The following is a 13425-nucleotide window of genomic DNA, read 5'->3' on the forward strand; positions in this document are numbered from 1 at the left end:
GCACAAGGACCCCCAGGTCCCTCTGAACTGTAGCATTTTGTAATCTCTCTCCATTTAAATAATAGTTTGCTTTTATATTTTTCCTGCCAAAGTGGATAACCTCGCACTTTCCCACATTATACTCCATCTGCCAAATGTTTGCCCACTCACCTAACCTGTCTATGTCCCTTTGTAGATTCTTTGAGCCCTCTGCACAACTTGCTTTCCCACCCATCTTTGTATCATCCGCAAACTTGGCTACATTACACTCGATCCCTTCATCCAAGTCATTAATATAGATTGTAAATAGTTGGGACCCCAGCACTGATCCTTGTGGCACCCCACCGTTTGCCAACCAGAAAATGACCCATTTATCCTGACTCTCTGCTTTCTGTTAGTTAGGCAATTCTGTATCTATGCTAATATATTTCCCTCAACTCCATGAGCTCTTATCTTATGCAGTAACCTTTTATGTGGCACCTTATCGAATGCAGTCTGGAAATCCAAATACACCACATCCACTGGCTCACCCTTGTCCACCCTGCTTGTTACATCCTCAAAGAACTCCAGCAAATTTGTTAAACATGATTTCCCTTTCCTAAAACCATGCTGACTCTGTTTGACTGCAGTATGTTTTTCTAAATGCCCTGCTACTGCTTCCTTAATGAAGGACTCCAGCATTTTCCCAACGACAGATGTTAGGCTAACTGGTCTATAGTTTCCTGCTTTCTGTCTCCTTCCTTTCTTAAATAGGGGTGTTACATTAACAGTTTTCCAATCTGCTGGGACCTCTCCAGAGTCCAGGGAATTTTGGTATATTGCAACCAATGCATCCACTATCTCTGCAGCCATTTCTTTTAAGACCCTGGGATGCAGGCCATCTGGTCCAGGGGACTTGTCGTCTTTTAGTCCCATTATTTTACCGAGTACTATTTCCTTAGTGATAGTGATTGTCTTTAGTTCCCCACTCCCTGTGGCCCCTTGATTATCCATTATTGGGATGTTGTTAGTGTCTTCAACAGTGAAGACAGATGCAAAATATTTGTTCAGAGTCTCTGCCATTTCCCCGTTCCCCATTATTAATTCCTCAGTCTCATCCTCTAAGGGACCAACATTTACTTTAGCTACCCTCTTCCTTTTTATATACCTGTAGAAGCTCTATTCCCCTTATTTAAAAAATGTTTCTGATGTAATATAACTAAAAGAAAGAAGAAAGACTTGCATTTATATCACATCTTTCACGACCATCAGACATCACAAAGCGCTTTACAGTCAATGAAGTACCTTTTGAAGTGTAGTCACTGTTATAATGTAGGAAACACGGCAGCCAATTTGCGCACAGCAAGCTCCCACAGACAGCTTAATAATGACCAGATAATCTGTTTTAGTGATGTTGATTGAGGGATAACTATTGGCCAGGGCACCGCGGAGAACTCTCCTGCTCTTCTTCAAAATAGTGGCATGGGATCTTTTACATCCACCGAGAGAGCAGATGGGGCCTCGGTTCAACGCCTCGTCCGAAAGACGGCACCTCCGACAGTGCAGCACCTCCTCAGAGTGTCCACCTAGATTTTTTGTGCTCCAGAATCTGGAGTGGGATGAACCAACAACCTTCTGACTCAGAGGCGAGAGTGCTACCAACTGAGCCACGTCAGCTTACAGCATCACTATACCCAGCTATTGAGAAAATATGGGAGTATTACAAATAGACATTACAGATTTTGAACAGTCAGTGCCTCATTCAAATCACAGTAATTTTTTTATGGCTGAATATTCTATTGTGAATGTTAATTTCAAATGTGCAGTAGAAAGTCACTAGAACATCCAGGAATTAAAGCAAGTTGACTAAAACCAGTTTTATTTTTGAAGACACAAAGTTTTAAACAAGCAAATGCAAAAAAAAAACTTTTTGTGGCTGATTGAGACTGGGCTCTTCACTAAACCAGTGCAAAGAGTAACACAGAATCTGAAGTTACACCAAAGGAACTGCATATCCAACAAATCAGTCAGTTTCATAGTAATGGTTTCTATGCATATGATCTGATGTAATTTAATGAACAATAGAACTGACTAATCCACATTAAGGACCTGTGCATGGAGATGGAATATTCTAGACATTTGTAACCCACTTCAAACAATACCAGACAATCCTTCAAATCTATTAACCTTTTCCAGTCACCATGGGGCAGGAGTTGCAGTGACTTTATATTCATTATATGGAGGACCTTCATTAGTTATGTATAACTAAATGCTGGTGATCCACAGTGTAAATTGATATTGCACGGCCTTATTCCATAGACTGTGCTACAGAAAGATTTATACACACAGATGGTTATTGCTGTTTAAATTAACACTTCCCCTAACAAAATTGTGTGGAGTGCTGCATAATTAGTGAGGCAGTGCTTGGGATGTTTAAGCTGTTAAATTCCTGCTGCACTTAAGTCGGTCAGTTTAAGACTGGTGAAATCTCCTTTCTAAATTCCCTTTGTTTGAAAATAGTACAACTAAAATTTTAGCTTAAACCAAAAAAAGTATATGGTTGACCGCAAGATATATCATAGCAAGTTAATCACGTGAATTTGATGACACAATAATCCTTGAGAATGAAGTGTGCTTGGTATATGAACATCAAAACAAAGAGACTGAATTACTGCCTCAAAGTCAGTTATTTAATTTAATATAATTTTTTTGTTTTCTTATTCTTAAACAGCAATGGCAAAGAACAGCAGAGATAATAGAGACCTAGGAGTTGAAGGGAGATGGCATCATGTACAATATTAGCGTACTATCGCAATACCAACTTTTGTTCCAAGGGAGAAGGGCTTTGCATTATTGAAACGTGTACTACAATGTCAATAATATTGCTTAATATTTAATGGACTAGATCTGTGATAATCACGCATTGTTTCCTATGCATTGTTTCTAATTTTTTGTGCTCATTAGGGTGAGGAATGTTGGTGGTGGGCAATGAAACACTTCCATTTCAGGCATCCACTGTCAAAACAAAGAATTCCAACATCAGATGCGGTATGTTTAGATGTAGAATAAAGTTCCCTTTGATCTGCTCAACAATATACTTCAGCCCCATTGTTTTCTATTTTGCACACTAATCATTCTCGGGGGGGGAAATTGGCCATTGGTGCTCTCTTTCAGAGTGAGACCATGCACTAAGAACTGGTTTGAGGTTCCCTAAACGCATTTCATGTAGAGCTATGAGAGCCAGCAGGAAGAGAAGACAGTCATCCCATCAGTCTGGATTGGATTTGAATCTAGGTCTCAGAGGTGAAAAGCCAATGTCTAATCCAATGTTAACCATGCCTCAGTTGGTAGCAACCTCGCCTCTGAGTTGTGGGTTCAAGTCCCACTCCAGGAATCTAGACTGACGCTCCAGTGCAGTACTGAGGGCGTGCTGCACTGTTGGAGGTGTCGCCTTTCGGATGAGACGTTAAACCGAGGACCCGTCTGCTCTCTCAGGTGGACGTGAAAGGTCCTATGGCATTATTGCGAAGAAGAGCAGGGGTTATCCCCGATGTGCTGGCCAATATGTACCCCTCAGTCAACATCACCAAAAACAGATTGTCTGGTCATTATAACATTGCTGTTTGTGGGAGCTTGCTGTGCACAAATTGGCTGCTGCGTTTCCCACATTACAACAGTGACTGCACTTCAAAAAAGTACTTCATTAAAGTGCTTTGGGATGTCCGGTGGTCATGAAAGGCGCTATATAAATGCAAGTCTTTCTTTTCGTTTTGTTTGCAAGCTCGGTGCCCTATTTCACCCTGAGCTGACCTTCTGATCCCATATCCTCTCTATCCTCTCTAACCCGAAGAACGTCTACTTCCACCTCCATAATATCGCCCATCTCCGCCACTGCCTCAGCCCATCTGCTGCTGAAACTCTCATCCATGCTTTTGTTACTTCCAGACTTAACTATTCCAATGCTCTCTTAGCTGGCCTCCTATCTTCCACCCTTTGTAAACTTGAGCTCATCCAAAACTCTGTCCATATCCTAACTTGTCCTGCTCACCTATCACCCCTGCGTTGTCTAACCTACACTGGCTCCTGGTCCACTAATGCCTCGAATTTAAGATTCTAATCCATGTGCTCAAATCCCTTCATGGCCTTCTCCATCCCTATCTCTGTAACCACCTGTAGCCCTACAACCCTCTAAGAACACTCTGCTCCTCAGATTCTGGACTGGACGCAAATAGAGGTAAACGAATATGATATGATTGGGATTACGGAAACATGGCTCCAGGGTGGCCAAGGCTGGGAACTCAACATCCAGGGGTATTCAATATACAGGAAAGATAGGCAAAAAGGAAAAGGAGGTGGGGTAGCATTGCTGGTTAAAGAGGGGATTAACACAATTGAAAGGAAGGATATTAGCTCTGATGATGTGGAATCTGTATGGGTAGAACTGAGAAATACCAAGGGGCAGAAAACGTTAGTGGGAGTGGTATATAGACCTCCAAACAGTAATGCGGAGGTCGGGGATGGCATTAAATGGGAAATTAGAGAAGCGTGCAATAAGGGCACAGCAGTTATCATGGGTGACTTTAATCTACATATAGATTGGGCTAACCAAATTAGTAACAATACTGTGGAGGAGGAATTCCTGGAGTGTATACGGGATGGTTTCCTGGACCAATTTGTCGAGGAACCAACTAGGGATCAGGCCATCTTAGACTGGGTATTATGTAATGAGAAAGGATTAATTAGGAATCTTGTTGTGCGAGGCCCCTTGGGTCGGAGTGATCATAATATGATAGAATTCTTCATTAAGATGGAGAGTGAAATAGTTGACTCAGAGACTAGGGTCCAGAATTTAAATAAAGGAGACTATGATGGTATGAGGTACGAGTTGGGTAGCATTGATTGGGGAATGTCACTCAAAGGGTTGACGGTGGATGGGCAATGGCAAACATTCAAAGATCGCATGGATGAACTACAGAATTTGTTCATCCCAGTTTGGCATAAAAATAAAACAAAAAAGGTGCCTCAACTCAGGCTAACAAGGGAAATTAGGGATAGCACACGATCCAAGGAGAGGACATATAAATTGGCCAGAAAAAGCAGTAAACCTGAGGATTGGGAGCAGTTTAGGATTCAACAAAGGAGGACAAAGGGATTAATTAAGAGGGGGAAAATAGAGTATGAGAGTAAGCTTTCAGGTAACATAAAAACTGACTGTAAAAGCTTTTATAGATATGTGAAGAGAAAAAGATTGGTAAAGTCAAGCGTAGGTCCCTTGCAGTCAGAATCAGGGGAATTTATAATGGGGAACAAAGAAATGGCAGACCAATTAAATATATACTTTGTTTCTGTCTTCAAAAAGCAGGACACAAATAACCTCCCAAAGATGTCGGGGAAAATAGGGTCTAATGAAAGGGAGGAACTGATAGAAATCAGTATTTGTAGGGAAATGGTGTTAGGGAAATTGATGGGATTGAAGGCCGATAAATCCCCAGGCCCTGATAATCTACATCCTAGGGTACTTAAGGAAGTGGCCCTGGAAATAGTAGCTGCATTGCTGGTCATCTTCCAAAATTCGATAGACTCTGGAACAGTACCCATGGATTGGCGGGTAGCTAATGTTACCCCACTGTTCAAAAAGGGTGGTAGAGAGAAAACGGGGAATTACAGACCGGTAAGCCTGACATCGGTAGTGGGGAAAATGCTAGAGTCCATTATAAAGGATGTAATAGCAGAGCACTTGGAAAAAAGTGACGGGATCGGACAAAGTCAACATGGATTTACAAAAGGTAAATCGTGCTTGACTAATCTAATGGAATTTTTTGAGGATGTAACTGGTAAAATAGATAAGGGAGAACCAGTGGATGTGGTGTATTTGGACTTTCAAAAGGCTTTCGATAAGATCCCGCAAAAGAGATTAGCATGTACAATTAAGGCACATGGGATTGGGGGCAAGGTATTGACTTGGATAGAGAACTGGTTGGCAGACAGAAAGCAGAGTTGGAATAAACAGCTCTTTTTCCGAGTGGCAGGCAGTGACTAGTGGGGTACCGCAGGGATCGGTCCTTGGACCCCAGCTATTCACAATATATATTAATGATCTGGACGAGGGAACTAGATGTAATATCTCCAAGTTTGCAGATGACACAAAGCTGGGTGGGCGTGTGTGCTGTGAGGAGGATGCCGAGAAACTCCAATATGATTTGTACAGGTTGGGTGATTGGGCAGAAGCATGGCAGATGCAATATAACGTGGATAAATGCGAGGTTATCCACTTTGGTGTCAAAAACAGGAAGGCAGATTATTATCTGAATGGCAATAGATTGGGAGAAGGGGAAGTGCAACGAGACCTGGGCGTCCTTGTGCACCAGTCGCTGAAGGTAAGCATGCAGGTGCAGCAGGCGGTTAAGAAGGCAAATGGTATGTTGGCCTTCGTAGCGAGGGGGTTTGAGTACAGGAACAAGGATGTCTTGCTGCAGTTGTACAGGGCCTTGGTGAGACCACATCTTTAGTATTGTGTGCAGTTTTGGTCGCCTTATCTGAGGAAGGATGTTCTTGCCATGGAAGGAGTGCGGCAAAGATTCACCAGGCTGATACCTGGGATGGCAGGAATGACGTATGAGGAGAGATTGGGTCGATTGGGCTTGTACTTGCTGGAGTTTAGAAGAATGAGAGGGGATCTCATCGAAACTTATAAAATTCTAACAGGACTAGACAGACTAGATGCTGGAAGGATGTTGCCGATGGTCGGGGAGTCCAGAACCAGGGGTCACAGTCTAAGAACATAAGAACATAAGAAATAGGAGCAGGAGTAGGCCAATCGGCCCCTCGAGCCTGCTCCGCCATTCAATAAGATCATGGCTGATCTGATCCTAACCGCCAATCCACTATCACAGAACCATCTCCTGAATCTAACAGAATTAGACACACGAAATAGGAGCAGGATCAGGCTACACGGCCCCTGGGCCCGCTCCGCTACCCACAGGGCCATGACCGATCCGAACCTAGACTCATGTCCAAATTCCTGCCTGCTCCCCGTAACCCTTAATTCCCTTTACTTCGAGGAAACTGTCTATTTCTGTTTTAAATTTATGTAATGATGTAGCTTCTACAGCTTTTTGGGGCAGCATATTCCATGGACCTACCACCCTCTGAGTGAAGTAGTTCCTCCTCATCTCAGTTTTGAAAGAGCAGCCGCTTATTCTAAGACTATGCCCCCTAGTTCTAGTTTCACCCATCATCGGGAACATCCTCCCCGCATCCACCCAACCCAACCCCTTCACAATCTTACATGTTTCAATAAGATCGCCTCTCATTCTTCTGAACTCCAATGAGTAGAGTCCCAATCTACTCAACCTCTCCTCATACGTCCATCCCCTCATCCCCGGGATTAACCGAGTGAACCTTCTTTGTACTGACTCGAGAGCAAGTATATCCTTTCTTAAGTATGGACACCAAAACTGTACGCAGTATTCCAGGTGCGGTCTCACCAATACGTTGTACAACTGAAGCAATACCTCCCTATTTTTATATTCTATCCCCCTAGCAATGAAAGCCAACATTCCATTGGCCTTCTTAATCACTTGCTGCACCTGCATACTAACCTTTTGAGTTTCGTGCACCAGGACCCCCAGATCCCTTTGTACTTTAGTACTTTCCAGTTTCTTGCCATTAAGATAATAACTTGCTCTACGATTTTTCCTGCCAAAGTGCATAACCTTACACTTTCCAGTATTGTATTCCATCTGCCAAATCTCTGCCCACTTACTTAGCCTGTCTATGTCCCCTTGCAGGTTTTTTATGTCCTCCTCACTCACTACTTTCCCTCCCATCTTAGTATCATCTGCAAACTTTGATATGTTACACTCGGTCCCCTCCTCCAAATCGTTAATATAGATTGTAAAGAGTTGGGGACCCAGCACTGACCCCTGCGGAACACCACTAGTTACTGATTGACAGTCTGAGAATGAACCATTTATCCCAACTCTCTGCCTTCTGTTAGATAGCCAATCCTCTATCCATGCCAGAATATTACCCCCAATCCCGTGATTTTTTACCTTAAGCAATAATCTTTTGTGTGGCACCTTGTCAAATGCCTTTTGGAAGTCTAAGTACACTACGTCCACTGGTTCCCCTTTATCCACCCTATATGTTACTTCCTCAAAGAACTCCAGCAAATTTGTGAAACATGACTTCCCCTTCATAAAACCATGCTGACTTTGTCCTATTAAATTATGATTATCCAAATGTCCTGTTACTGTCTCCTTAATAATGGACTCCAAAATTTTACCTACCACAGATGTTAGGCTAACCGGTCTATAGTTTCCAGCCTTCTGTCTACTGCCCTTTTTAAATAAGGGTGTTACATTAGCAGTTTTCCAGTCTGCCGGGACCTTTGCCGAGTCCAGGGATTTTGGAAAATTATTACCAATGCATCCACAATCCCTACTGCCACTTCCCTCAAGACCCTAGGATGTATGCCATCAGGTCCAGGTAATTTATCCGCCTTGAGTCCCATTATTTTACCGAATACCACTTCCTTAGTGATTTTGATCGTGTTTAGTTCCTCCCCCCCTGTAGCCCCCTGTTTGTCCAGTGTTGGGATATTCTTAGTGTCTTCTACTGTAAAGACTGATACAAAATATTCATTCATAAGGGGATAAGGGGTAAGCCATTTAGGACAGAGATGAGGAGGAATTTCTTCACCCAGAGAGTGGTGAACCTGTGGAATTCAGTAGACGCCAATTCATTAAATATATTCAAGAAGGAGTTGGATATAATAATAATTATTCAACTTTATTGTCATTGCACAAGTACATGAACAACAAACTGTGATCTTGCAAGCTCCCATGACTGGGAGAAGCAAAGCCGCTGCGTCGGTGCGCGCCGCCATTCCATTTCCACCATTCCTCCTGTCCGACAATCTTCAGCCCAACACCCGGGCCTGCTCACCAGCCGCTCCTCCTTCCGTGACCTTCTCACCAACCGCCCCTCCTCGGGGCTCCTTCCGTGACCTTCTGTACCTGGTCTTCCCTGATGTTCACCCCTACCAGGTACTAACCAGGCCTGGCTCTGCTTAGCTTCCAAGCCTTGCCAGTGACCCTGTCCCTAGTCCCAGGAACAGGGCTTGAGGCTAAATTTCTTAAGGCTAAAGAGATCAAGGGACATGGAGAGAAAGCAGGGACAGGGTTCTGAATTTGGATGATCAACCATGATCTCATTGAATGGCGGAGCAGGTTCGAGTGGCCGAATGGCCTACTCCTGCTCCTATCTTCTATGTTTCTATGTGCATACCTCACTTCCTTCGCCCTGCCATCTGACACAAAATGATGCATTAAATTACAGCTGAAAGTTTTAAATTTAGTTTTATAAATTACAACTGATACAAAGTTTGAGGAGTGCAGTCATTTCTCATTGTCACTGTACACTCACAGGCACCAATATTTTCGGGGAGGCGGCGAGGGAACAGAGGCAACATTTAGCGGCCGGGAAACCCGGAAATATGGGGAACGGGAGGTCCTGCCGAATTTGAACTTTTTTTTCAGTTTCCCGCCTGGCAGCTGGCCAGATTGAAAGGCCAGTTGGCAAATGGTAAGGCCTAAGGCAGAATGCCGGGGACAGTAGAAGATGGAGGGAGGGATCATGGGGGGTTGGTGTGGGGGGCGGTGGTGGGGGGCATGAACAGATTACGGGGGGTGGGGGGGAATGAGATCGCGGGGGAGGAGATTATGGGTCAGCATTGGATTGCCAGGAGTAGAAGTGCCGATCCTGGTGGACTGTGTTTACACATATTTGCATTGTTATTTTGCTTCATGAATAGAGTGGGAAAAATTATGGCAATGCGAAAGGTTGCTGCATGGCTAAATTGATGCTGAAACAGATTCAGGCAGTAGGCATTACTCACCAGTAATCTAATAAAAAGGACAATCTACTTACACTATGGTGCCTAAGATGTGATTCTATTATCGTTTAGTATAAAAGTTGTCAATAGGCAACAGTTCTGTTGTGTATGTACCTTTAAGAGAATAACTGGTCTCAGACTGCAGTACCGGCAGTGACCATCCCTGTATAAAAAGTGCTAGTGAGCCTCTGTAGTTTCAGTTTCCCGATTGACTTCAATCAGTAAAGACTTGTTTTGCTCAACTCCTGCTGTCCGTGTCTCAATCATTCACGGACATAATACTGGCGACGAGCAGATACGAACTTACCTACAGTCTGCACCACCTCCTGGGATCCATTCCTGCAGTGAAGTGAGCAGAGGTCGATGCCAGAAGGAAGAAAGAAGCAGTAGAAATGGGCGTCGACCGTGGGCATCCGCCCCTGTGTTAGCGGAGTTGAAGATTGCTGGAGAAGCTGTCGATAGCCGGGCCTGGTTCCTGTCGACGGTGCTTCAGCTAATCGGGCTGGTGGCAGGCAGTACACTGATCCTTCCTGGGCTGCGGCGGTCGCGAATTCGAGCGGGTGGCTTGCAATGGGGCCGAGCAGCGTTGTCGGGAAGAGGAGAGAGAGAGGGTGGAGCACACAGGGCGCGGCCGGTGCTACGAAGCCGGGCTGCGTATAGACCCGAGAAGAGGGAGGCAAGAGTCCCACAGGGTTGTTCCACGACGGGAAAAAAAAAAGAAATATTAAATGCGCAAGAAACCGCGAGGAGCTGCAGGTTGCAATGGAAACCGCGGAAAGCAGCGCTAGCAACAGCGGGGAAGAAGGCAAAGCGCGGGAGGCGCCATCTTAATCAGCGGGGAAGAAGGCAAAGCGCGGGAGGCGACATTTTGTTAAATCGGGGAAGGAGGCAAAGCGCGGGAGGCGCCATTTTAGATTTTCAAGATGCCAAAGACTGGCTGTATCACTGCCTTTGATAATACAATAGAGGACTGGACCACGTATGTGGAAAGAGTCGAGGTATATTGCAAGGCAAATGAAATAGCCGATGAGAAAAAGGCATCGGTATTGCTAAACTTAATGGGCGCTAGAACGTACGGCCTATTGCGGGACCTGATTACTCCAGCCAAACCGAAGGCGAAGAGTTTTAACTAAATTGTTGCTGTCCTACAGGAACACCTAAACCCTGCACCGCTGTTGATAGCAGAAAGATTTAAATTACACAGGAGAACTCAGCATAAAGATGAGAGCAATGCTGAGTACCTTACGGAACTACGCAAGCTATCAAAGCACTGCCAGTTCGGAGCAGGACTGGCAGATACCCTACGGGACAAATTTGTCTGTGGACTCCTGAGTGAAGGAACACAGAAGAAGTTACTCTCAGAGAAAGAGCTGACGCTAGATAAGGCTTTCAGCGTGGCAGTATCGTACGAAGCAGCAGCCAGGGGAGCTGCGGAAATTCAACAAAAGCCACAGGAATACGGCACCCACGAAATGACACGGGGATTTGCAAAATGTTATCGCTGCGGCAGAACTAACCATGACCAGAAGGACTGCTGGTCCAAGGACAAAATATGCAGGCAATGCGGAAAGATGGGACACATTGCACGAGTTTGCAGGTCTGTGAAGAAGACCAGCGACAACAAAAAGGCTACTAAGGAACCGTACAAGAAAGTACAAAAGATGACGGACAGTAGTTCCGAAGACCAGATGAGCAATAGTGAATCCGGGAACAGGAGACTAAGCTGTCTCAAACTTCACAATGTAATCGCAAAAGAGGATCACCGAACCATTTGGGTCACCCTCACGATAGCAGGGTCCCAAGTTAAAATGGAATTGGATACAGGATCAGCGCTGACCATCATGAATCGACGAGACTATGAGCGGCTATTCTCACACATACCCTTGAGAGAGACATCCATCGTCTTGACGACGTATATGGGGCAAAAAGTATACCCCAGAGGAAAAATAAGGGTGCCTGTCGAATACAACGGGAAGAAAATACGGAAATTGTATCTCTGCATACTGCAAAATGGTGGACCACCGTTATTGGGACGGGAATGGATCAGGAAGATAAGCTTAGATTGGCACTCCATTCATGCAATGACGGTGGACGGTAAAAAAGATGACGACGTCACTCCTGGACGATTGTCAACAATCTTAGCTAACGCCAAAGAGGTATTTCAACAAGAACTGGGCACTCTTAAAGGCGTAATCGCCTCGATAAAAATAGAAGAGAATGCAATTCCCAAGTTTTTAAAAGCAAGACCGGTACCATATGCAATTCGCCCAGCCGTCGAGGCAGAGCTGGAGAATCTGGAGAAGGCAGGCGTGTTGTCTAAGGTCGACTGGAGCGAGTGGGCGACACCCATCGTTCCTGTCATGAAGAAAACGTTAAGCAATAAGTCTGAGGAGCCAAGGAAGGTTCGCATCTGTGGGGATTTCAAGGTGACGGTGAACCCAGTCCTTCACACAGTACAATATCCTCTTCCAAGGATAGAAGACATCTTCGCCTCACTGTCTGGAGGGAAGCGTTTTACAAAAATTGACCTAGCACAAGCATACTTGCAGATGGAGGTTGAAGAATCCTCTAGGAAGTATCTCACGATAAACACTCACAAAGGTCTTTACCAGTATCATCGATTGGTATTTGGAGTAGCATCGGCTCCGGCGATATGGAAAAGAGCGATGGAACAAGTCCTGCAAGGGATTCCGGGGACTCGGTGTTACTTGGACGACATCCTTGTGACAGGTGAAGATGACAGTGAACACCTTAACAACCTAGAACAGATGCTCACTAGACTACGGGAACATGGGCCACGAGCCAACCGCCCCAAGTGCGAGTTTTTTAAGAAACAGATATCTTATTGTGGCCACGTGATTGATGAAGAGGGGCTACATAAGTCCCCTGACAAAATTGAAGCGGTTGTTAAGGCCCCAGCGCCTGAAAATGTGTCGCAACTGAGGCCATTCCTCGGATTGGTGAATTACTACCATAAGTTTTTGCCGAATTTGTCGACAATTCTGCACCCACTGAACGCCCTGCTACGAACGGGAGTAGCATGGAAATGGAGCAATGACTGTAAGCGGGCCTTTCAGAACAGTAAGGACTTAATCACTTCAAGAGAAGTATTGGCTCACTACAACCCAGCACTGCCGATCAGACTGGCGTGTGATGCGTCTCCCTATGGCATTGGGGCGGTACTGTCACATAAATTCCTTGATGGTTTAGAGAGGCCGATAGCTTTTGCGTCACGCTCGTTAACTTCTGCCGAGCGTAACTACGCCCAGATTGACAGAGAGGCTCTCAGCCTAGTGTGGGGGGTGAAGAAGTTCAATCACTACCTGCACGGTCAAAAGTTTACTCTACTAACCGGTCAGCAACCTCTTGTCTCCATTTTCAACCCTCAGAAGGGCGTACCGATAATGACAGCAGTACGGCTGCAGAGGTGGTCCCTTTTCCTAGGGGCACACCAATATGACATCGAGTACAAAGGAACTAAACAGCATGGGAATGCTGATGGATTGCCACGCCTACCGTTGCCGACGGTGGAAGAAGAAGACCTTGCAGTGGATCCAATGGAGTTATTC

The 13425-nt window shown here is 45.0% G+C and overlaps 1 protein-coding gene across 7 annotated transcripts in view; it reads left to right on the plus strand.

The window, feature by feature from the left end:
- The window catches only part of prdm5 (PR domain containing 5), a 473803-nt gene that overhangs the window by 138832 nt on the left and 321546 nt on the right, over positions 1 to 13425 (plus strand). For 4 of the 7 annotated variants that reach the window (XM_085963116.1, XM_085963128.1, XM_085963123.1 and 1 more), the window contains exon 9: positions 2923 to 3006. The exons of the other annotated variants lie outside the window; for them this stretch is intronic. In XM_085963116.1, the coding sequence (XP_085819242.1) occupies positions 2923 to 3006 (84 nt within the window). The remainder of the gene's footprint in view (positions 1 to 2922; positions 3007 to 13425) is intronic. 7 annotated transcript variants of the gene reach the window in all.

Source organism: Somniosus microcephalus, chromosome 2 (assembly GCF_052327205.1).
Source record: "Somniosus microcephalus isolate GS21.2 chromosome 2, FLI_Smic_1.0, whole genome shotgun sequence".
NCBI classification, from domain to species: Eukaryota; Metazoa; Chordata; class Chondrichthyes; order Squaliformes; family Somniosidae; genus Somniosus; species Somniosus microcephalus.